The following is a 26755-nucleotide window of genomic DNA, read 5'->3' on the forward strand; positions in this document are numbered from 1 at the left end:
GTCTCTACTTAACAGCAAGCAGCATGACAACAGTAAATTCATACTACAAGTTTCTTTTTTGCCTCTCCTTCCATCTCTGTCTTTTTTTCTTTCCGCGGCGCTCTCTATCCGTCAGACATACGCTCAGGGCTGAACACCAGGTCTCGCTGCAGCGCGGCTTCTCTCCCAGTCCATTTGTCAGTTAGCACAGATAGATTAAAGCCATGCATTTCCACCAGCTCCCTCACCATATGTCAGGTGGAGTATACTGGCTGCTGTTGACAACTCTCACTACGCACTGCTCTGCACCAGATCGGTGTGATTAGATAGATCGTACTGAGAGTGCATATATGTGTGTGTATTTGGGTGTTTTGGTGCGTGTTTGCGACCATTTCCTGGAGGCAGATCGTGACTCTCTCTGTCAGATAAACACAGAACTCTTCTCTCCAGCAGAAAACTTGTTTCTGAAATTTCAACCAAAAATTTCAAAACTATGTTTGTGGAGTTTTATAACCACCAGTGGAGCAATATTATTATGAGCAGGATTCCTGTGCACATGAAGGAGAAGAACAACACATTCTCATACCTAAACGACTGAACGGGTCGATGTCAGCGTCTCCCAAATTGAAATATATCACTGTTCCCAAAACCACATGACTGCTGCAGTGTGAGAGCAACACACGTACTGCACCTCCGTGATACTGTCACAGCTTGGATAGGTTAAGGCAATAAAACTACTTGACAATGAGTTTTGATGAGTTACTGACTGTAAATATAAATTTGGTTAGAGAAAATCTCCCCCTGATATCTTTAAGTGGTCATGTCTTCACACTTTCAAGGAAACTTCCATATCATTTATATGATGTATATAATATATTATGTTTATAATGATCTGACTTTCTTTGAATTTACTTGGTCTTATTACTTTTGGCCACTGTTCCTATTGGTCAAGCCAACGTTTCACTCACCGGCTTCATTGCTTGAAAGGATGATCACGCGGGCTGTAAATAATTTAGTTATACCCTTTAAAGTGTATTATATGAACTGACAAAATTCTTCTCGTCTTGAGCCAAAAGCAAATATGAAAAATGAAAAGAGGAAAAGAATCTGTTGGGATGCATCCGTTTGTTTCTGCAGACTAACTGCTTTGTTCAACTTTGGCCCTTTGTTCTTACGACTGCACACTCAGTGGAAGTGCTCTATTTCAAGACATTTCAAATGCGCTTGTGGTTTCCAGCCTCTGATTATCTGACCTTTTACATTCCTGTCCGGATGGAAAATATCTCCACAATTATTATAAAATGTTAGTAACAGGAAAAAAAAGAAAAAAAGTGAAATGTTAATGTCCCTAAAAGGAATGAAAACTGCAAGCATTCAGTCCAGATTGGGTAAAATCAACTTTTCATAAAAATGTTACAGTCCAAAAAGTGCCGTTGCTTTGTGTCAAAGAGCTACAGTAGTATATCACATTTAATCTAACTTCATATGGTAACTTCCTCGGGAATCCAAACTCCACTTCAATTTCACATGCCAATGCACCTGTGGCGAAAGTGTAAACAAACATTTATGAAGGCAGTAAATGAAACAGAACAGACTTGGTGCAGAATTGCCTTTAGTCTCATTCATTCCAGGATATAAACCAGCCGCAGCATACGTAAGAGGGTCATCTTACTCCACCGAAGGCAGCCATTAAGAAGGCTAATTGCATTGAGAGAAATTACTTCCAGCGCTCTCTCATTTGGACCGGGGCATTTTGCTGCACATTCCAATCACATTGGCCATCTGAATTTCTCATATAAAATCTATTGGAGCTATAATCATGTTTGGCTCTGAAATGTTTTTGGGATCCGTGTGTGTTTCAGGTCACGACTGGCTGACTTCTTTGTCAACTGCCAGCCAGAGCCTCGCTCGCTGTCAGGCTGTCTGAAGGAGAACTACGCAGACTGCCTCCTCTCGTACTCGGGTCTGATTGGTGAGTTCACTTGATTGTTATTGGTCGGCTCTCTCCCGGCATTCACAGCCGGGCTCAGTGGATTGTTAATTTTCTTTATGAGGTTTTTAAAGGATCATTTTGTTGTTGTTTAGATCTTATTTTCACTGTTTTCTTTCTATCGCTTACGATAAGATTGTGCTAACTTAAGTTAGTGCCGAATTTTGGAAAGACAAGTTTGATGGGACAAGAAACACAAGCAGTCAGATCATCAGACAAGTTGTAATAATCATCTACAGTAAACAACTTTATTTCACATCTTAATCATCCTCATTTTTCTAGCAAATCATCCTCTGTGATCTAAAAGTTTGTAATGGCTTTTCATTGGCCAATTGTACGACTGCCTTTTATTATCTAGTAGTTTCTTTTTTCTTCTTTTTTTAAAATTTATTATTGGCTAGATGCATTGCAAATGATTGGGTCGCCCAACAATGATCTCATGACTAAAAATAAAGGTTAAATGAATGAAGGAAAACTTTCACTTTACAAATTAAGACCCGACCCACCCCGGCCAAACTTTCCTCACATCCCATTATGTCCTCACTACAAAAGTAAGCTGTCAAGAGCCGGTCCTCGCAAGTCATGAAACCGGACCACACTGTCCGCACAGCGCCAATTCATTCTGCCTACTGCAAAACAAAAAGGCCTGTTTTGGAGAGCAGCCAGCACAAGGGAACAATCCATTGGGGGAGCGAGAAATCACTGACTGAAGCTATTTACTTTCCCTCGCAAAAGAGAAAGCCTATTCTTCACTCGGGTTTCTCTGCATTCTGCTTCCTGCAGAATCTCCACCACACTGCATTACTCCTCTACACGAGGAGGAGAGAGAGGAATTAATGTAAAGATGATTTAACTTTGTTATCATGACATTTATGATATAACACAGAAGGAGGGTGATAACTGAGCCTTAAAGGCTTTAAATATTCTTTTTTTCTTGACAGTCAGCAGCATATGGTGTTTTTAACAATAACAAATTTGTAGAGAATCCTTGTTTATGCATCAGATTTGTTACTAAAACAAAGACAGATGATTGCATGAATGACAAATCTCTCCATCCATCTACTGCAGGTACCGTGATGACTCCCAACTACCTGCGCACACCCAAAATCAGCGTCTCACCCTACTGCGACTGCAGCAACAGTGGCAACAACAAGGACGAGTGCGACAAGTTCACCGAGTTTTTCAGCGAGAACACCTGCCTCCGTGAGTTACCCCTCCGTCCAGCTGCTTATTATTCTGTTTTCTTCTATTCTTTTCTGTTGGCCTTTACTCTTTATCTGCTCCTCCGGCTTCACTTCCTCTACTTCCTACTTTCATCCACTCTGCTCTGCTGCTCTTTCTCCTATTTTGCTCTTTTTATCCTCTCTTTTCTTTTCTTGTCTCTCCCTTCTGACCAAATATATCCTATTGCCATGCTCGCATTGTTATCCTGCTGCATTATAGCGAAACCAGTCACATTGCAGCACCGTGCTTGAATGTGTGTACGTCTCTATGCTCATTTGTGTGTGTGTGTGTGTGTGTGTGTGTGTGTGTGTGTGTGTGCCTAAAAGCTGTAGCAGAACTCCTGCTCCAGATCTTTGACAGAAAGCGGCTTTTTCATCCAGCCCTCTTACACAACGGCTTTAATTAACAACCCCGGCTCAAACACACGCACTGTCTGTCTCTATCCCCCACACACACACACACACGTATAAACACACCTATTTCCAGCCAGGATTAATAAGTTGCGGGACATTCCTACCGAGCTGTAGAGATAAGAGCCAGATTCATTGTGTGTGTCCCTGTAATCGGAGGTAATTATGTTCCCTTTGTTTTGATAGCACACTCGGTGTCAGTCAGCCTGCTGCGATGCTGCACACCACTGTTTAAGTGTAATGTGATTCTACATTGATTCTTCTGCAGAGGTCAGAACACCGGGTCACAGCCAGAGTATTTTGCTCAAGGACACAGAAGCTGGATGGATGTTTGTAATCACATACGCTTGAAGGATGTTTGCTGAAGTCTAGTTGACTTGATTGGATGAAAACGAGTTTTAGTGTGTGATCTTTGTGATGAAATCTTTTATTAATTAGACAATCTGTGTTCATCCCAACTGATTAGCTCATGAAACAAAAGTGATCCTCACATGAATTAACATGTTAATGATAAGAGCAGAAAAAGGATAAATGAAAAGTCGACGTTGATTTGCATCTGGATTGTTAGTGCATTAAATCAAAAAGTGTAGCAGTTTGGTCTCGGGGCGGGTTTCTCTCTTTTTGACAAAGCAAATTTATAAAAACAAAAGCTGCCATCTTGGTTTTCTGGAGCCAGAAGTGACCATATTTGGACGAAATGATGCAGTTACATATTGCTACGCCTCTGTCCTGACTGACCACTGCGTTGGTAGGTAGTTTGTTTAGCCAGTCTCAATTTGCGAACCCTGGTTACTGTTACTGTCATGTGTTTTCTGTTAGCCAGCATCAAACGTTGAGCGTCAACAGAGTCATGATTCTGCTCTTGAGAAACAACCATGTCAATCCAGTTCAACTTTCCAGTTATCTTTAACTTCAGTGACTTTACTTACAATGCTGAAAGTTGAACCTAAACACATTCAAAAAGGGGATTTGAAGGGATTTGGATTTTTAAAGGGGATCTTATTGGATTCATGCCTGACAAAATGATTGAAACCTCAACCCGGGTGGAAGTTAAACGGAATCTTAAATGTGCTCAAGTTGCTTAAATGAAATGCTAATGAGCAGAGAGTCCGGCTTCTTATGCATGGGAATGGAAACTTAAAGGTGTAATGCAAACTGTATTGTAAGAACAGACGTACTTGATGATATCAGCCGGTTGTTTGTCTGTCGTCAGGTGAGATTTGACCAGAGTGAAGCTTGTTCTAGTGAGATCTGTTGATATATAAAAAGCATTTTGGTGCACATTTGCCTTGTTAGCAAATTAATTATGTATTCTATTGATGAAGAAAACGACTGCAAGATACCTGTATCGAACAAGCAATCGATCAACATGCAGGTGTATGATCTAGAAAATGTCGCGGCATTCAAAACAATGAGTCATAGTCGCAGTAAAGGGGGTGAGTTGCTGCTGATGGTTCAGCTCTTCACAAGCAAAGTGGGCGTTTTTTGATCCTCCACTCTGAGAATGACAGGTCCCAGATGAGAAAACACCAACAGCAGCCGCGTTTCCTACAACTCTTCTCATTTTCACTCTCTCGTTCTCCTCTTCTATTATCTTCTTCCCTCCCTCCTCTTGTTTTCTCCGCTCTGTTGTCTTTTTACCAGGCAGGGTTAACAAGGTTGGTCTGCTGTAGATAATAAGGGGCTGCCACGCTCACACAGTGTGTGTTTGTGTGTGTGTGCTTGAGTCTGCATGTTATCATCTTTGTGTATTTCTCAGTAAGTTTATAAGCTAGATTTGTACCATACCATAAATGTCTCTGCTTCTCCATGTTTGCATGATTTTATATGTGTGTGTTCGAGTGTGTCAGTGCGAGATTCACAATATCAAAGGGGGTTAATGTGGGTTAAAACCGGCTCTCTGTCTCTATATATTTGCTTTTATTGACTGAGAGCCAAGTGAAGGGCAAAGCGAGGGAACAGGCCTCCCCTGAATTTTTGTTATTAGTCTCAATTCTCTCCTCTCCCACTCTTCTTCCTCTGCTGCTTACTTATTTGACCATTACAACCCCGTTCCCGTTACTTGTTCTCCTGCTTGTGCTTCACCTCACTTATTTCAGCTTATCCCATCCCATCTCCCCGTCCTCTCTCCTTTCATGCCCTCCCTTTTTCCGCTCTCATTAAGTTTGCTCAGCAGTAACTGCAACTGACAACTCCGAAGATCCTGACACACGCCGGCTACAGGGTCATGACTAGTGAGAAACTACAAGAGGGAAAGAAAGATAAGAGAGAAAGAGAGAATATGGGAAAGACTGAGAGAGAGAGGACTTTCTGTTCTCGTACTGCAATTTAGATGATTTATTGTACGGAGGCGGAAGAGAGTTGCCTGGGATGGAAGTCTGACTCTTCTTTATTTATGTGTCATACTGTGACAGACACATATTAAATATAAACATCCTTTCACATGCTAGTTCCCAACATCTTCCACTCTTGACCCTTAAAACTAAGCATGTTTACTTGCAAACTCTCAGCAAAGGTTGTGCCTTATGTCTTATTGTTTTGAGTGTTTTCTTAAAGACCTTAAATGCACAGTATGTAGTTTCGATCGCTAGCGGTCTCTCAATTAAAAGTTGAGCAGTTGGGAACATTGGAGTTGTTTTCTTCATTGTTGAACAACCACCACAGCAGATGAAAATGTATCGGAGGGGACTCAGGCAGAAATGTTCCCAGTCGAGGTGATGTTTTAAAGTTGTATTGCATTATGTTGACTACGATCCTGAAGTTATAGCACCTAGAGGGGGTAAAAGCATTATGACGATGTAGATTTCTCTGGGCTTGAATATGATTGAAAACTTTTAGGACGACAAACGACAAAATGTATAACAAAGGTTCAAATCGTTTTTGACACTTTAAGATTCAAGGTTGAAGATTAATTTAATTTCCATTGTGCAATATGAGATTTTATAATAGAATATCTGTTGCTACATACACACAAAACACAAAAACTACACAGACTCATGAATAAATAAGAGAGTCGGAAAGAAGAACTAGTCATGGTGGCGTGTTGAGGATGAATTGAGGAGCCTGAGGAAATAAGCTGCTTTTTCTATTGTGTAATTCTTCTTACAACTCTTACAACATTTATGTTGTGACCTTTGGAGGGGTCCCCGCCCCCAGGTTTGACACAACTGCTTTAATATTCCCAAGAAAACACACTGGAGCTTGAATGTATTCGAAGTCTTTCCACTGCGATGCTTCTGCCTATTTCTGGAATATGTGCACTGAATATGCAAAGGTCACACCATCCAACATGATCATAATTCTAGTATTACAGCCAACTTCGCACATGTAAAGTGAGATAAAGTGGTAATGTAGACATCTGCGAGAGGCGAGCTCGTACTGCTCACACAAATATCTGCCGCAGTGAGACGACGATATCATGTTTGTTCAAATGCAAAGCGATGTGTGCCTTAGTGAAGGTTAAATGAATGTTTGGTTTAGTGCTTTCAAAGTGTTTGTGTGTGTATACTCTTTTATTTTGTGTATCTTTTTGAGGATCAGTTGGAGCGTAAGACCTTGGAAGTCAGGATAAACACTTGGTCTTCATCACTTCTTAATATTTTGAGGGTTTATAAGTGTTTTTTAAGCTTGAGAACAAGGACAATAACAGCTATGAATGTTTGTTAGAAGGTGATACTTCATTGTAGTCAAGTTTGATGATGGCAATTCCTAAAATAGGCGACTGTTTGAAGAAGTTGCAGCTCCTTTGAGAGAATCAACTCGGCTGCACGCTGCGGGTTTGGTGACCATTAACGAGACACTTTTATGCCACCTCAAGAATGTTATCTTAATCCTGTCTTTAATTTTGTGGCTTGTTTGCCTTTAAACCCTCTCAGATTTATATTATAAACACCACGGGCATAAAGTTCATTGGGCTGAAGTTAAGTGTTAGTAAGGGATCTCACACACATAGAAGTACAGCGTGAACAGAAGTGTTTGTTTGTGTGATTTGAGGAAAAGTGTAGCCTCAGTACATTGTATACATCTTGTATATCACAGTTTATTTGTTCTGTCTGCAGTGGTTGTGAATTAGTTTTATGTTTCCACAGTAAACAGTAGCAGAGGCGCCATTTACTCTCCATTGAATCTATTGAGGAAAGGCATGAGCTCTATATCTTTGCTTTATTATCCAAATACACTCAAAGTTTAGAGCTCTGACCTCAAAGTAATACTTCTTGAAATTCAGTCTGTATGGAAGTGGGAAAAGAAAAGAAGAAAATGGCAGGTGTATGAGGTTTGTCAGGTTGGACTATGACATTTTTAGTCACAATAAAACATCACTTCTATGTTTCAGTTCGAGATAATAAGACCAAGTAGATGCAAGTTAATTTGCTGTCTTGAAAAGTTTGTGATCAAACGCAGCTCCTCAAATGAATCGACAGTAAAGGTGATCATTAGTTGCAGCCCTATCTGATAATAAAGGTGTGGTAGGGTATGCAAAGTTATTGAGTGGGATTAATGGAGAAGGCAGTGAATGTACAGTATAAGCAGGAGCATATAGAAACTAGAAATGCACCTCACACATGTATTTGTGTGACATCCTTAATCCGAGATGCAAACTGTCTTTCACTTCCAGACACTGTGATGTGAGTGTTATTAGGCCTGAGGTGAAGAGACAGGAGACAGGGAAAAGAGCCCATCAACACTTACAATATGCTCATCATCCTTCTGCTGTCTCGGCACAAAGCTACCAGCTGCACAATTGCATGTTCGCACACATAAGCAACAAATTAAATATGCACATGCACACTCATGAGCAAAGTCGCAGATATCAGGGCGGCAGGATATTGACAAAAAAATGACTTATTTTGTGCTGATTGTTGCAGCTCACGTGAGTGGCGGCACACGTTGGCAGCTTTGTAAACATCTTTTTCTTTTTCAGACTGAATCAAAATGTTCAACAGACATTTTGAGGAAATAAAACGAGGCACTGTTAGTTTAAAAATGAAAGATTCGTTGGAACTGCCAGTTTATTTTAGGCTCATCCCATTATACTAGCTGCCTGACTCAAATACATAGAGTAGCTTACTTTTGCTTACATATATACACATTAAAACAAAAAACATATGAATTGAACTGACATATCATAAATAATATACAAACATACACATTTACCTCCACAGTAGATTGTTCGTCTGTTGTCATTGTGAGACGGAGAAAGTCTTTCCTTCTTGTGTGACGTCGGGTTTTACCAGAAGTCAATTCAGCAAAGCGGATGAAGTGAGGGAGTCTCCAGCTCCTCTCGGTTGAAGATTAATAGTCACATTTATTAAATGTGCATAGTGGAGTGAACTGAAAGGTTCTTTCTAGGTCAGGATGAGTTTAAGCAGAAGACACTTCCACTGGGGGAAGGAAAGGGAAGAGGAGGGAGGAGGGTGAGAGCTCGCTGCATACAGACGTTCTGTTCAACGTGCTTTTAAGTCCAAACACAAGTCGGTCCACTCCAATGAATGTCTTTATATGCACAGTACTATTCAGACGTGTTGTCCTTCTCATCTGGGTGACTGGTTCATCTGTCAAAAAATATTCAGTGCAGGAAATCCACAGTTTTCTAATAGTTAGCTGCCAGAGCTGCAATCAAAAGTCAAGTTGAGGACACTGATGGCCAAGTACACCCTGAGAATCCCCCTGGTTCCTTATGCAAAGGGAAATATGCTGAACTAGGTCAGCAGGAACAGGGAACACTGCCATGGGTGCTTTCAGAAAAGCTGTAAGGAGACGAGGGAAGGTCACTGACTGGAGAAATCCCTGCTATCGATCATCCTTCAGAGTTTCCAACATCTGCAGGATGAATGTTGCCAGTACCGCAGCAGGTGCTCCCTTTGCCCTGCAGTGCAACTGTAGGACTTGAGGATGCTACAGTGTGGAGGTGTGGAGGTGTGGAGGTGTGGACCAGAGTCACCAAATCTGGTGATGTAAGACACTCACAACTCTGCTGTACAAGTCGTCATACCACAACACTGACCAGATATTTTCTGTCGTGCATTTGAAGTAGCAGAATGACGCATTTCAGTGTTTTCTGGTCCGTTGTCTCCGTAGTTCAGGTCTGCTTTAGTTTGCGGTGAATAAATCCACTCAGGTTTAGAAGAAATATTTAATTCCTGAATTAAAGAAACCAACATTGAACGTCTACTCGAGGCAGCAGAACAGTTCTAGTTGGCGCCAACGACACGTTCAAGGACAGAACGTTTATTCAGACAGGTGTTCGAATTTAACGTCACTTGTTTTGAGACACCTTTGAATGAATGCTTAACATTCAATAGGAGGAGTCGTTGAAGGCTTCTCGAGTACGTGAACGGAGAAAAGAACAGGAAGGAAGGACAGATGCTGTGATTAGCATTAATGACATTTTATGTATTTATTGAGTGTTTATTTCTGTTGCAATAGCTTATTTTGAATGCCCGCTACATCTTATACATTGGAATGACACTACAGTTTTTGAAAGGCTGTAAATGACTGCAATCATTTGACAGTTGCAATATGAAGTTTTGGTTTCTTCAGAAGAGAAACATCTTCACTTTTATGTGTAAGCAAACAAAATGAACAAGCTCTTTTTTTTTTCATGACTGAATAAACTGAATAAACAAACTGACCTCAAAGGACAACACATTTTCATACTGTTTTACTTTGGTTGTACTTGGCGGACCCTGCCACCTTTTCTAGCTTCAAACAGTGTTCTTATGGGGACCTTATTTTCCTCTGAGAACAGCTTCTTTATTCAGTTATGGAAAAATGAATTTTTATTATTACCTCATTTATATTTCAAATATTACAATTCTGAGTTTGAATTTCTTCTCCAAAACTACACACCGCCCCTTTAAACAGACTTTTACAGAGAACCACTTCATTATTTATGTTAATTTGACGATACAGCTTTTTTCCCATCATTTGAATATATATATTTGACCTGATCCAACAGTATGAATATATGCTGGACGTCATGTAGACATACCCGTGTGTCTTCACACATGCATGTATGAATATTTCAATGAGGTTAAAGAGCCGTTATGCAGATCGGCTCTCCCTTCCTTTACCACAGCATCAGGGTCATAGTTTCACTGTTGGAGGGAAGAATATCATTACGTTCAAACAGCAGATCTGTGAGGCTCAGCTTTCCTCTGATGTGTGTGTGTGTGTGTGTGTGTGTGTGTGTGTGTGTGTGTGTGTGTGTGTGTGTGTGTGTGTGTGTGTGTGTGTGTGTGTGTGTGTGTGTGTGTCTTTTACATCAAAGCCATAGAACGCTATTAATAGGGCCACTAATGGACTCTAATGGTAAATAGCCACATCAGCACTCAGGTTTTTGACTGTGTGGTGAATTTATAATCGAGGGAAGTGATAACAAAACTTAAGTACCGTCTAACTCACCTTTAATTGTGGTTTAGGCCGCTGCAATATAAAGCTTTATTTTAACATGGGGACTAACAAGCATGTGATTCACGATGAGATCCGGCCCAGAGCTAAAGTGACCTGCTGGGAATTACAACGTCGTATTTCTGCCGGAGCAAACTAATTATTTACCAGCTCAGCACGTCTCAAAGTCACACTCATCAAGTGCTCGTGTGTTCCGACGTAAACGACTTAAATAAACTTGCTTATTATCTCTGCCGAGGACGTTATGTTTTCACCCGTATCCTTCTGTCGGTCGGTTGGTTTGTCAGCAGGATTACACTAAAAAACTACTGAAACTTGGATGGATATCGACCCAGAGTAGACCAGATTAACTTTAGGAGCAGATCCGGGTAAAGTAACGCATCCGGGATTTTTCTTCTCACTTTTTTTAAACATTGCGAGGACAGCGTGTGTTTTTCGGGTTTTTCGTTTAATTTTCTCAGGGAACAATTGATGATCCCGATGAAGAAAAATCAGATGTATTAAAGTAGCTGGTATTAATTAGTGAGTACAATTTGATGCAGATCTTAATAAATTAATTTTTCAGTCGCTGTATTGTAACAAATAGGGACAGAAACCTGCAAGTACCGCCAATGTGCTGCTGAGATAATGGCGCCATAGTGGTTGGCTGTTACGGATCTGGTGAGCTTAAATTATGACTTGGCGGAGGTATGTGCTCTACTGAATGCCATTATAGTTTTGAAAGATATTGTAGTACATATTACCTGGTTGGTGGTACAGATGGTGAGTTCACCTGCAGGAGTTATTTCTTGCCAAGCATTAGTTTTTCTTTTTTTTTATTTCTCTACTTATTCACTGGCTTTGTTTACTTTATCACCTCCCCAAAAAGTATTTGTTTTTCACATCTTATTTCTCTCCCTATCCCTCTGTAGGTAACGCCATCCAGGCGTTCGGGAATGGAACAGATGTGGGGGTGTGGCAGCCGATGTCCCCCGTCCAGACCACCACCTCCACAACCACCCCCTACCAGAGGAACCGCGAGCGCAACCCCAACACCATCGACAACCACATCAACACAGACACCGGCATCTACCACTTCTGTGGCAACCTACAGGTTAGAAACACACACACACACACACACTGAAGCCACTTTTAGATTCAGAGGATGACTGTGTTTGGAGGCTCAAGGGTTTCCAGCCAGTCTGGGCCAAATCTAATCCCAGGGCATAAAAACATCTTCAAAACTTTATTTCTGTATAGAAAATATGTTTTTACAGACAGATCAAGTTTCTGAGCTACGACTTCTCTTTATCTGACCTGCTGATCCTTCTATCCATTTCTCTCAGTCTCACTATCCATAAATCTAGTGTTTGTTCATCTATAGCTATCTTACAGCCTGTCTGTTCCTGTTACTGCATACCTGACTGCCTCTTTATCCTCTAGCTTGCTTTCTATCTCTTTTTTCACTTTCAGGCCAGCTCCATGTATCTATCTAGTACTGTCACAATACCAAATATGTCAAGTTAAGATAGTGAAACAAATACTACAATAAGTTCAAGGTTGTTCATGCGCAAGTAAAGTCTTATGTATAAAACCTGACATGAAAGTGAAGAAAGTGAAGCATGTAGCTGCTGAAAGCCGAGGTATTCTCCTCAGGCGTTGGTGGAGACCAGACTCCAGTCTGAAGGAGAGTGAATATAAGATGTAGGACTGGTGATATGGGATGATAATGTTACTCATTGCCAGCTCATCGTGCAGATGGGCAGCTGTTTGTTTCTTGGGCATAACAGTTTCCGATTCCTCTTGTCTTTCCTGTGTTCGTCCTGATCTTGATTGGCCGGTGTGTCAGTTTCTTGCTGTTGACACACTCCACATGGCCACATGGTGCCCGCTAAGACTCGGGCGCTGTATTTCTCAGTTGGAGCAGCCACTCCTGCTCCACAGGAACAACAGTTATCTGGCTGATGAAACAGAGGGATCACAGGCAGCAATCCTGAGCACGGGTGATGGGCTCCTCCTGGGTCAGGGAGGAAGTGGGGATGATACTGTCATTACCAGCAGAGCACTGACAGGAACTCAGACACCAGTTTCACATATAATGATACTTTAACCCTGATGAAGCGTCAGAAAATCCACCTGAATCATTTGTTCTTGCAACAATAATCTTACCTATGAATGTCACTTTTCTTTGTTTGTGTTGTTATTACTGTTTATGATGCTCCACACGCTTGTAGTGATCGTGCACTTGCAGTGCAGAGTTTTAATCATTTAAAATTCACATCTGCAATTATTTGAATATGAAAACAAACGTTTTTTTGTGCCTCTGAATGAGCAGTTTTTGTGCTTCGACCTACAGTCAGCACAGTGTTGTGACGAGAGAAAAATTGGAAACTGAACCTTTAAAAAAAACATAAAGAAAGTCTTAAATTATCTGTGGGTTTTGCAGAAATGTATTTTGCCGTACACTACAGTGTATATTGTGGCGATTGGGTTGCTTTTTGTCCATGACTCAGTAAAAACAAGACTACAGCCTAATAGTACTGCCCTACACACACACACACACACACACACACACACACACGCACACACACATATGCAGTCCACACACAGATATACTGAGATAGCTGCAATTACACACTCGTGCCTGTACACACAAACACTCACAACGCAAGTGCTTGCTCTCGCTGACACACACAGACACATATACACAGTCTGCACTGGTAATGAGCTGCGGTGGTGTATCGGTGTGTGTGTGTGTGTGTGTGTGTGTGTGTGTGTGTGTGTGCTGTTGGCACTGCTGTGATAGCACGTCAAGTACGAGTTAATGAGAGAGTTGTGTTTAACCACTTTTCTACTGGTGTATGTGTGCGTGTACATTTCCTCAGTATTAGCAGTGTGGTTGCATGTATGTATGTGTGTATGACTTTGTGTGTATGCGTGTGTGTGAGCATCAAGGCAGGCTATGCTGTTGTAATGGCACACTCGGGGGGGACAGGCCTGTGAGAAGATCCACTCCACTCCCCTCCTTGATCTCTCTTTCACACACACACACAGACACACACACACACACACACACACACAGAATAATAACCATTAACCAGTGACTCAGAACCGCTCCACTTCCTGCAAATGACAGCCCTACAATACTTACAGTGTTGCGTTTTACCTCGGCTCAAAAGAAAAGAATCAAAGAGCGGAGAAATGAAGGTGTAACCGGCTGAAAGCTCCTCAGCTTGAACTGCCTCGTGCACTCCCACCTTCCCTTATGTCGTTGTTTTCAAATCGAGCTTGACTCCTTCCTGAAATGTTCAGACAACACACGGAAAGTGTTTTTGACCGTGAGCTTCAAACTAAATTAGAGACAATCCAGGTCTCTATTTTGTTTTCCCATACCTGTACAAAAGACTGCAGTTCTTACTCCTTTCAGTCCTGCTAGCAGCACGGCTCCACGGTGGAAATGTCGGTCTGTTTGTCTCGGTTGCTGAAATATCTCTGCAACTCTTGCATAGATTCATGGCCCCTGGAGGATGGATCCTGCTGACTTGGGTGATTGCCTGATTTTTTTTCTCAACACCAGCAGCAGGTTGGCATTTTTGGCTTGTAGTGAAATATCTTGACCAAAATAGGGGAGATCACAATGAGATTTGGTGAAGACATCATAAGCGCCCAGAGGATCGGTCTTTGTGACTTCTGATCCCCTGACTTCAAAGTTTTGGTTTCATACATTCATGCTTCCTAGGCTTGGCTAGTTTTGCATACTGATGTTGATAATCCTCTGACTTTTTATCGCCACCATCAAGTCAACATTTCGGTCCATCTAATGATTCAGTTTGGGACCAGATAAAACAACTAAAGACATCCCCGTCCCCCTCAGATGTACTTTGTGTTTAACCCTGATTAGCAAATGTTAGCGTGCTAATTGTAAACATTATTAACTGCAGCATCTTGTTCATTTTTCGTCCACATTTGTCTTTCTGTGACGTGAACACAGTGAAGCTTTCTTTGTCTCCCTCGTCTTGTAGGACTGGTTTTCCTTTTTCAACACACAACAGAGCTCGCCGGGCCCACAGCAAAGCCACCACAGATAAAACAACATATAAACACACACACGCCACAACAGAGAGGCATACATACATACACACACAAACACATTAACATACTTTGCAAGCCCCAGGGCTCCATCAGCCTGTTCTTATGAATATAGTTGACTCCAAAGCAGGCAGGAAGTGCCCCGGACAAATATGGAAATCTACCACATGCTAATGTGACTTTTGAGAACGGGCAGGTATTAGGCAAATCCAAAACACGTGGACACGAGGCAGGAATATGTATTTGAATTTGTTGACGTCCAAATCTTTTTTGAATTGGCAATAAGCATCAGAATGTTTTAATATTACAGGATACTTCTAAGGTATGCAAAGGTTCATATGGTCTTCATACACATATAATCACAGATGAAGTTTCACAGTGTAAGTGTGATGTGATGTAAAGGGTCAGTTCACCCAAAGTACAAAAAAAAGAGACTTTTTTGCTGTTTTTGCCATGTTTTAATATCCAACCATTGCAGAAAAGATTTAGACGACAAAACACTAAAAATATTTAGTCTTCATGGAGAAATGGATATAAAAGAGCCTTTAACAGCGTCAGATAACACTGTTGTTGTTGAGTGGTTGCTTTTGTGTAAAAAGATCTGTTTATTATGTTCGTAGTGAAGGACGGGTCTAATCTTGAGTTTTGAGTGGTGGTAATTTTGAGAGTTGCATTGAACTATTGGATCACAGATTGCACCACAGATGGATTTTTATCTTTTATTTCAAAAAAAGACACAACTTAAGAAAAACAAGCTATCACACTGCTGAATTGGTTAGTTTTGAATCATAGTGGAGACATAATAACAGGAAAGAAATGTGCAGAGGCAGATGGAGCCGTATATCTGAATCTGAATCTGCGTTAAAAATTCACATTCGTATGATTTAAATTTTAAAATGTTTTTGCTGTGAAACACTAAGTTGCCTCAGGATTTCAGACTCGTTGTGATCGCTTATTTTTTTGTCTTAATGCATCTAAACAATGACTCCAAACACAGATGGGACCTAATTATGAAACACAAACTGATGACAGTTGTGTTCAGTCAGTGTTTTCACTCCCAACTAATACAGCAGCCTGGTCAGTGGCCTTATGCTTTTCAAACCATGATGCACAACCTACCCCTTTGGCGTCAGTTTTGCACAGGCAGGGCTCTGTGCTCCAGTTAGGAATAATCCATAATATGTACGGCCCGGTTAGACTTTCAAAATAAAGCTTGCTGACAAACATTTCACATATTGGTTAGGGTTAGAACCAATCAATCTTGATACACATGAGACTTAAACCCCAACCTTCTCAGGAAAGTCCTACTGACCTGGACTTTTCTTCCTCTTTATACTAATGTAAATAAATGGTAAATGGACTTGCTTTTCCATAGCTCTTCTCCAGTCTACTGACCGCTCAAAGCGCTTCACATTCACGCATTCACACACACATTCACACACTGATGGCAGAGGCTGCCATGCAAGGTGCCAACTGCTCATCAGGAGGAATTTGGGGTTCAGTATCTTGCTCAAGGATACTTCGACATGCAGCTGGGGGAGAAGTGACCTTCTGATTACTAGACAATCCGCTCTTCCTCCTGAGGTAGGAGCTACTAGACGGACACTTCAAGAAGTGATGCTCGAGGAGGAACTACCGTGTCAAACTTCACGTATTTGACGTGTTGGGAGTGAGAACTGGCCGTCTTTCCTATAACCACATACAACCGCTTATATTTCTCACTCCATGCTTGGGATTCTTGGCTTGTTCGTTTGTTTGGGTCTTTATGCAGAGTCTTAAAAACACACATGATTTATAGACATCATTCCACCCGAGCTTTGGCTTTTTTTTTTCATTTAGTGCTGAAGCAAAGGTGTAATAACAGCTTCTCACTTTCTGTATTACCATGCCCGCTGCATCCTGTACATCCCTATTTCTGGGCTGCGTTCACGATACTGTATACCGGAGCCATTTATTATTCTGTCACACCTACAGGCTGAGCACACTCACATATACGCACACACAAATACCCAGAAGCCAGAACTGGAGTTACATTCACTTACAGCATCCACCATGAATACAGCGATGCAGTATGCAGGTCACCAGAAGCAAAAGGAGAGAGAATCGTGTGCTGAAGCCACAAACTCCTACACAAAGTCTCGAACGCAACACAATCAGATGCTTGATTTACCAAATACAGAACGAAATGAGATGTTTGGATGCTGATTGAAGGCCTGAGCCGCAAATCAGCAAATCAATTCATTGTGGTCGTGCAATCAACACGTGGTAATCAGGGATATGTTTAGAAACCTTTACCTGAAGAGTAAATACACAGAGGAGAAAATGAAGATTAAACACGTGATGCGTCATCACTGAACAAATGTCATGTTTGTGCACTCGTCTTTTTTTCTCTCATCAACGACTTGATTGTATTAATTTTTCTCATGCACTAATTTTAGACTGGAGTAATAAGGTCATAGATATAGTTAGAGCTTTTTAATAAAGTGCATAAAGCAGGTAAACTCCGAGGTTAACATGCTTTATGTCAAAACGTTCGTTGCTGCACCTTATACTGAAAAGCTCCTACCTGCAACCATGTGCTCCAGACGTCATAGGTCCAGATCCTGTCTCACGTGTCCTGACAGTCGAGGCACCAGGTTTAGCTTCAAGTTAGTGGATGTGTGATGATTCCCTCATCAGTGATATAGTTTTTGATATAGCATGGACATTTTTAGATGTGTGTGGATGCCACTTGACACGATCACCCACAGAAAGCACATTGCAGACCGAGTACAAGCCCCAAAGCAACTGCACTCCCCAATGCAGAGCCCAATCGGATTGAACATCCATGGGGCTGTGCTGGAACAAGTCAGATCCACTGAGCCCCCACCTCACAGCCCCTACTGAAGGACTGAAAGGATCCGCCCTGGTGCCAGACACCACAGTACACCCCAGTGGATCCTGGGGTGTCCAATGTGGAGCTCGATCCCCAACATCCAGCTGCACGTCACAGTGACGAGCAGGTCACCACCTCGCATGGCAGCCTCTACCATCAGTGCGAGGTCGTGACTGTGACATGTATTACTAGAAATGACGTCTCTATTGGATGATTCCCAAAACATCACCATGTCCAGGACAAACTTTCAGCACCGGTGCAAGAAATGGAAGGAGTTCTGTCCACGACCATCTTTCTCTGACGCTCAGCAGGTGCTTTAGTTGCCTTACATTAACCGTAATTGATTCATCAGACCCAAAATCTAACCCTAATCTAATCCATGTCACAGCTGCCGGGCACACACATCAGAGCATTTGAGGACGTTGGCATTGGATGTTAAGAAAAAAAAAAAAATGTCAGCAGTCAAAGCATCAGTCATCGCTGTCGTCACGGAGCAGCATCTAACCTTCATGTACGCATGCAGAAAGTGTGTGTGTGTGTGTGTGTGTGTGTGTGTGTGTGTGTGTGTGTGTGTGTGTGTGTGTGTGTGTGTGTGTGTGTGTGTGTGTGTGAGAGAGAGAGAGAGAGAGAGAGAGAGAGAGAGAATCAAAGACGGTGTTTGAGCGTGTGACAGCCACTGAATGATAAATCTGAGATGAAATCAGAGTCTGGGTTTGACTGTCCCTCTGTGCTCAGCCTTGCTCTTCTCTTCCTCTGAGTGAAAATATCAGAGGCTTTAAAAGTTTAACAGGCTCACAGGGTAAACTCTCCAAGGTTATTGTAGGTTTTTTTTCCCGTTTTAGCTTTAGTTTCCAATCTGCTTTTATGATCAGATCAGCGCAGAGCTTCCATAAAACATACAGACTGAATGTGACGGTTATTTGAAGTTTAGTCACAGCGTCTGAGCACTGATGTCCGTGTGATGTTTGTACCTGTTGTGTAAATCCATCCGCAATGTTTTCAGCCTAATTAGATTCTGGATTCTTCCATCGATTGACCAAAGCAAATTAATTATAGCGGCGGTTGTCAAAGCACTAAAACGCTGCTCACTGTGTTGTGATGAATGAAGCAAACTTTAACAAACAAGTTAACTTGAATTGTTTATTGATGTATCAGCTGCTCTTTTTCATGAACAAAACTATCATTTCTAACATAAATCTTTGGGTCGTGACAGATGATGTGATGCTTCGTGTCTTTTCTGTTGCAGGCTCAGAAGTTGAAGACAAACTCAACTGTGGATGGCGTCCTCTGTGTGGTAAGTTTGTCAATTAGGTAATAAAATTAAATCTGTTCAATTCAGAGATAAATTATGTGGTGATGCATCAAAAATTGTATTTCCACTTCACAAAAACACTCAGTGGGACAGGATAAAATACTTGAAGATATTTAATAACAACAATGAACTCAACGTAAGGCAGAATACATGTTGACTTTCAGGGAATAAACCTCACTTTTGTACCATTTTGGCAGCGATTGTTATTTTTACTGTTCCCTTTAAACTTTCTTGTCAGAGTGAAACATTCCCCAGCTTTTTATTTCTTTGTCAGAATCATGTTGCAGTTTAAAAAGTATCTGTAAGACAGCCCAATCAGCATTTTCAGAGTAACACAGTTATCACAAAATAACAAAACCTCGACAGAAAAAAAGATAAATGTAGTGACAAATTACTTTTCTTAATCCTCAATCCCCTGATTAGATGTTGGTGATGTATGTTTCCATGTTGAAACTCTACATTTCTTAATGTTGCAACTTTACGTTTCTTTAGGTTGAATTTTCTATTTTATGTTGCGACAATGATTTGGCCAGGTTCAGGCACAAAAAGCACTTGGTCAGGGTTTCGGAAAAGATGATGTTTTGGCTTAAAATCTCTGTTTTTGTTGCTACAGACACAGCTGGAGATGTTCCCGAGGCCTCCTTTAAAAAAAATCCCATGATGTCTAGCTTACAAATGTTGAGATGCTCACTCAGCAAAACAAACCAGTGTTTTCACACTTACAAATGTTGAAACGCAGTCTTGACCTCTGGTCACTGGCTTGGCAGCCTTCTCGTCGGTCGCTCCACCACCGTCTCCTCCACCTCCCGATGTGACAGTCAGATCAATAATGTAATGTGAATGTGATGTGACACCAATTGTAGAAACGTCAAAATGGTACAAATGTGAACGTGTCAGTGGTTTGCAGAAACGTTAATAATCGATTGGTGGGTATGATAGATCGAAAGTGCCCAGTTTATCTGGGAAAACAATTATATCTCTGACCACGAGGCCAGTGGGCGTCTCCGACCTGCCTCTGACAGTTAGTGCCACGGCGATCCTGCCTGCCGTCTCTGTAAACTCCAGTTCTTTGTAGTTTCTTAGAGGCTGAAATGGGATTGTTGCTTATCTGGTGGCTTTTAAAGTTCACTGTAAATGTCATTGTACAATAATAAGGCACTGTTATGCACTGGACTGACATTTAATAGAGGCAGGGACAGGTCTGGGGGAGATGACCCAGCCACTAGCTTGCAGCTTTATTAGCAAGCCAAAGGTGGTGGTGAAGCTCTGTGTACACATACTGACACACGGTGGCACATGCAAATGTACACGCACACATGTGCACACGCAATAGAGGACTATTTTGCTTTCTGTGGCATTTTAGTTATAAAAACAACCTTTTGGCTTTTTTTGTGTCACACCAGATGAATTTACTCAGGAGTTTTAGCAGGTGATGTTTATTGAATTAAACAGCCTAATCTCTTGAAATATGCCACATCCTGCACGCATGAAATGAAATGAACTGCAACCTGAGGTTCACTTTGTGTCCCGGTCGATATATGACGACAGTACTGGCAAACAAATCACCAGGCTTCTAAAAACGACTTGAATGTCTGATGCAAATATACGTTAAGACCTAAATTTCTACAAAAAACATGGAGAACACCTGATGCTTGAGATAAGATCCAGAAACACCTGCCGCAGCTTCACATGCCAACCAACACAAACACTTAGGTCTATATTCCACTGACTGAGTGTACGCTTGATGCTGGACAGTAGTGAGTCCGTGTCTAACCCATCTGCTCATGCACTTCCTCTGACACTGGGTGCAAACAGCTCACGATCACTGAAATCTGTTGCTTTTCACTAACATCTTTACTTTCATCCACCAAAGCAGCAAAGTGCTCTGCATCCCTCACACCATCGCTTATTTCTATTCGTGTCATATCAGTCAATATCTCATTTTGTATGTCATGGTGAGTGTGTCTGGCATTTGATGGATTACTTGCTTCTTGTCCACTGTTGCATCAAACATTGCAATGACATGCAGAAGCTCGTGAAAATTGCCCCTATTAGACGACTCCTCAGCCTCACTGTGACCTCGCTGTGCGATCTGTACAGCGTAGACTTTCCACCACAGTCCTCATGTACTTTCTGTTCTTTATAACTAGCACCGAATGTCCCTTGTCAAGCATGTTTGCTATTTTTGAGCCACTTGTCTGTTTTTGATTGAACTCACTCCATGTCTCCATAATATCCCATTTCCCACACTTTCATGATGACTCTTCAGAGATGCTGGTGCTTTTCGCCAGTTGTTGGTGAATGCTGGCTCCAAATGAAATCCAGTGACCTCATTTTTAAAAAAAGCTGACAAGCAAAGCAAAAAACATTTCGTCTTTTGGACACACTGTGTTCCAGCCGTGCAAACTGATCCAACCGGCCTTTGTTAAAACTTCTCTGCTGATTCAAAAATGTCTGTGCAGGGTATTTTTTGAAGAACTGGCTGTCTTGGGCCCTCTTGGGGATGATTGCTAATATCATCTACAGCAACCTCCAGCGGCTTTTCTTGGTCCTGGTCAGTAACAGTTAGCGTTGTGACTACACCATCACGAGACCTGTTAACGTCACCTGTATTACCACAGTCACTCCCGTTTCCAGGTTTTGTTTGAGTCTCCACACGTGGACGTTTAGGGGTTAAAAAACAATCCATTATAAATGATGACACCGATTTCGCTAATGCTAGCTACCAAAACAGTTACACTATTTGGCTAACAGGAAGTGGAAGTAAGGTCAGAAGTTTGAATCAGATCACCTGTGTTGGTTTTAGGTTTTTTAATCTAAAAATAATAGTTTTTTTAATTCATGTATTTACAAATCACACATTTTCACACATTAAAAATTATAAGTAAACCACATAAATGTTCTTGGGGGTGCTGTCGCTATGCTGGGAGCTACAGCAGCCCCGAGCCCCTCCCTGGCGCCGCTGATGATACTCACCCCACTACTAAACTTTTCCCCCCATAAAATATACATATAACAGAATATATCGGTTTGTATTTCCAGTATCAAAAATTACCACTTAGAGTGAGTTAAGTGCCTAATCAGCTGCTTAGTTTACGAGCAAAGATGATGATCACCTCAAATTGACTTTCCACTAATCCTGCCAAGGTTCGCCCGTCACGCTTTACATTTATACAGTTAACATTTCAGCTGTGGCAGACTTCCCCTCTACAGATAAAGATAATAACAATGGGTCACTGAGTTCAGGAATGAGTACACAGACACTGGACCTTTCTTTTTTTGATTGCCACCATTGATTTTCCAAGATTTTAACAAGAAGTGCAGGCTAGCTACGTAGCATTACATCAGTGACTTGGTTGGAAAATCAAGAAGAGTTTGTTATTATGCATTTGATGGCTACATAACTATTAGCAATGATGCTGGAAAGAAGACGACTACAGTTTATGTGCCAGGTGAAAAAAGAAATCTGCCTCCTCACCAGTTAATGGTTCAAAATTAGTGGTAAGACGACTTACTATCAAAACATTAGAGCTTTAACTGCATATACTAGAAAGTAAAAAGCCTGAGATGCTGTAGCTCAGTGTGTTACTACACTAACCTCTTCCTCTCCTGTCCGTCTGTCTCTCTCTCAGGACCCTCAGATCGACGGTCCCAGTACGTCCAACGCCATCCTGAAAAACTCAGCTGTCTCCAGACGGCCCGCGGGCCTGACCTCTCTGCTGCCCCCGCTGCTCTTGCTGTGGTACTGCAGCCTGCAGGGGCTCTCCTCGCCGGGCGTCTTGTAGCCTCACAAAACTACAAACGGACTGACAAACACACATTTGTATAAAAGAAAAAGCAAAACAAGAAATTATATCCTTTCTTCTCAGTAATACCTGTTGTACTTTTATTTCCCTCTGGATTCTATCTCTCTTTTGATTCCTTCTCTGATTTTTTTATGAATTTTTTGGGAAGCTTTGTTGTTTTATTGTTTGTTTGGTTTTTTTTGCATTGCAGCTGTGTGCTAGAAACGGTGATCTACTATACGTGTTAACTCAGTTTGGCTTTGTGTTCCCTTTGGGGGTAGTTGAAAAAAAAAAAAGGGATTTAAAGCTTCTGTGTTGCTCACTTAGGGCAGAAATGAGAAAATACTCGAGGACTACATTCCAATAAACCACAGCTCGTGGCTTTTTGGAAACGTAATGTAAATTAGCGTCGATTTTCAGAGTCGTCAAATCTGTTTTCACCCACGTCTGTTTGTGTGTTGAGGCTATAGGTGGGGTCTTTCGCTTAAAAGTCACAGTCTGTTCAGTAACGGCTACATTTTATCACTCGGGCAGCCTTTTAGGTGTTATTCAGTCTCCTCTGTGATTTGTGTATGTTTTGATAATGACGTGATCTGGTGTTTTACATTTTTTAGGAAAGATCCACGTGGATATTTACCTGACAGAAAAAATAAAAAAGTCACTCGGAAGCCTTTTTTCCTTTTTCAGGGTGAACACCGACAACTTAAAACATCGGAGAAGTTAAAAACATCTGCGCCCAAACTGTCTCTAGTGTAGCTCATACTGAACACACACCGCCGCTGGTGAAAGCACACATGCAAAGACCCACAAACACATACTGCACACTTTCACACACTCAGACAAAAACAGTCAGACACACACACAGCAGCAGGCGTTCTGCTCCCCGTTTTTTATTTGTGCTCCTGGTTTTTGCCAACAGAGTGATACTCAGAGATCACAGGACAGAAGGTAACACGCTGCTGTGGATGGCTCAGTCCACTTCACTCATTAGTGATTGTACATACTTGTAATTGTTAGAAGTCCACGCCATGTTCAGTGTTTCTCTATGAAGGTGACAGAGAAGCTGCTGCAGTTTCACCTTAACACTTTTTGTTTTGTTTCTTTGGTTCTGATGTACTTTTCTGCACTGCGTCTACAAAAACAAGAGCTGAGGAAAAATAAATAGGCTTATTGTTGTAGAGTATATTGAACAGTGACTCACACCTCCATCGCCCCAAAAAACTCAAAGCTTCCTTTTTCTGTCAGTTCAGTGTTACGACTTATTGCCTCAACTGTGAATCTGTCCACGCGTGTTTGGAGGAAGGAGCTTTGATTTGAAGTTGACCGTTTGCTAAACCCGACCAGCCTGAGTTAGCCTGCTGTCACAAGCATAGCATGTGTGCAGTTTACCATAATAACTGTGGCAGAGCAGCAGAATAATTAGTAAAGTGAACAAACACACTTCTAAATTTAAGCTAGTGATCATCAATTTAGAAAGAAACTGCAGCTGATAAATGGATATCTATATGATGATTGGAAACTTTTCATTGTTTACAGCTAACTCATTGGAAAATGAGGACACTCTATCAGAGTTTTTATTTACGCACTTGATGGCTACATCAAATTAGCATATCTTGCTAACTCATTACCTCAATATAAACAGTGCTGAAGCTAACAGGTCGCATTCGATGATCCTTGTTGAAGAAAATGGAAATGAAGGACGATAGCGTTATAAGGAAAAATGTGATAGAAATATAATTTGTATTGTTTTGTTATAAGTCCATTTAAATCATTTGTATAGAAAACATAGTTGGACGAACAGGATGAATGTGTGAAAAGGGAAACAGGCCTTGGTATCTTTGGTAAACATCCTCAAACTCAACAAAGAGCAGAAGAGAGCAGCTATTAGCTTACAGATTAGCTTTGGATCATTAGCCTCATGCTCCATGCTATTCTTTTTTTTTACTTAAGATATTGTAGTTAGCTATAGCAGGTGTGCTAACACTAGTAGCCAAGGACTGTTGAAGCCATTCCTTCCACTTTTGCTCTGACATTTTTGTTTCTGGGTGAAAAACAACCATCTGTGAGGCTCGGTGGATGCAGACGACGTCAGCATGTTGATTAGACCGTGAAGCCAAGAAAAAATCTGCTTTAACAACCATTGCTTGACGGAGAGGGTTTATCAAACGGTCAATCCTGTCTTTTTTTTAACGAATCGGGCTCAAACATGTGACATGTGACTTATGTACCGTCTGTGAAACGTCAAAGCATTTTGTACGTCTGCTCCTGAGGACTGCTGGGTGATTAGAAAAAAGAGAAAAAAAAGCCACAGCATCGCAGTCACGTTCAGTTCTCAGATGTCGTCTCATCTGTTTTCATCACAGAGGCGTACGCTTTCTCCCCACAGGAAATACAAAACCTTTCACTTCCCTGCGACACACACACACACACGACTCAGACGTTTACACACACATCGCCGTGGCATGTTCGACGAGTTACTTTAGCCACGCGGACACTGACGGGAGCATTTATGACGCGCTGCTTGGGTTTATGTAGCTCCTCAAAAACATGATTAATGTATAGTAGATCTTCAATGTTATTTACCGAGCATTAAACATGGTATATGCACTGTATGTACTTGGCTGAAACTATAAAGTGGACAAATAAATGTCTGATGATATTCTATTCCAGAGCATTGTGAGCTATTTTGACATTCAGATACATTGAATAAGCCAGAATATTGTTTTTTATAACAACCTATGTGTATATTTCTCCCAGTATGTACATGACTATGGATTATTATTGCATCTGAGAAAGAGGATATCAATGTAACTCTCCTTCTGTAGTTGAATAGGCCCATCATGATGTTGCTTAAATATTGTATTGATTTCTGGGGCGAAGATTTGAACTTATTTTTCTACCTTTTTATTATTTCTTCGTTCGATGAGTCGAGGTGAACGAGATGGATCGGCCGCAGATGGATCAGATTTTATGTGTCCGATTTTTTTAAAAACTGTTTCCTTGCTGTCGCTGTGATCATTTTGGTTTCACTGCTGAAGTGATTACAGGGACGACGACTACAAGTCGAGCAAAAGAGAAAAACAATGCATTGTGATTTGGACGGAAATAAATCAGCGTTTCAGAACGAATATATTCTGAATGGGATGTGTTGCCGTTTGGAGTTGCTGCACGACAAAAACTCAAACTGAGACTGATGAGACATTTCTGTGTTTTTACATGTCGTCTGATCATTTTATATTTGAATCCCAGTGTCATGTCGTCACTGGCCCTGGAGTATGAGATAAAAGGTTTATAGAGACGGTTTCCACATGTGAGAAGGTAAATTTCACACGTGACATTTTCTTTCCACGTGTTAAAATTTTAGCTGACGTGTGAAAAGAGTAAATAAGGTCCGGAAAAATTCATTTCACACGTGACAATGCAAAATTTGACATACAACATTTATGCCCGGGCAGAACAGTCACCTTTCTTTGAAGCCTCAGCGGGCCTCAAACCTCCTGATGTAAGGATCCCCCTATTGGACAAAAAAAGTCCAAAGTTTGCTGTCCATCTCCATCACATCTGTTGTTTGAAAAATACCCAAAAAATTGCTTTTTTGGTGACGCAGACTCCCTCAGATATCCGGCATCATTAACTTCTTAGCTTGTGAAAATGTAAAATCTATTGTACAAAAGTTATGATTAAAAACTGTTAAATCACCCA

The 26755-nt window shown here is 41.3% G+C and overlaps 1 protein-coding gene across 4 annotated transcripts in view; it reads left to right on the forward strand.

Moving 5' to 3' along the window:
- Positions 1-26755, forward strand: part of gfra1a (gdnf family receptor alpha 1a) — a 100115-nt gene extending 73360 nt beyond the window's left edge. For all 4 annotated transcript variants that reach the window (XM_084376176.1, XM_084376175.1, XM_084376173.1 and 1 more), the window contains 5 exons: positions 1842-1951; positions 3038-3172; positions 11925-12106; positions 19203-19250; positions 22901-26755. In XM_084376176.1, coding sequence (XP_084232302.1) covers positions 1842-1951; positions 3038-3172; positions 11925-12106; positions 19203-19250; positions 22901-23053 — 628 coding nt within the window. In that variant the 3' untranslated portion in view covers positions 23054-26755. The remainder of the gene's footprint in view (positions 1-1841; positions 1952-3037; positions 3173-11924; positions 12107-19202; positions 19251-22900) is intronic.

This window comes from Pagrus pagrus (assembly GCF_965226575.1).
Source record: "Pagrus pagrus genome assembly, chromosome: 15".
NCBI classification, from domain to species: domain Eukaryota; kingdom Metazoa; phylum Chordata; class Actinopteri; order Spariformes; family Sparidae; genus Pagrus; species Pagrus pagrus.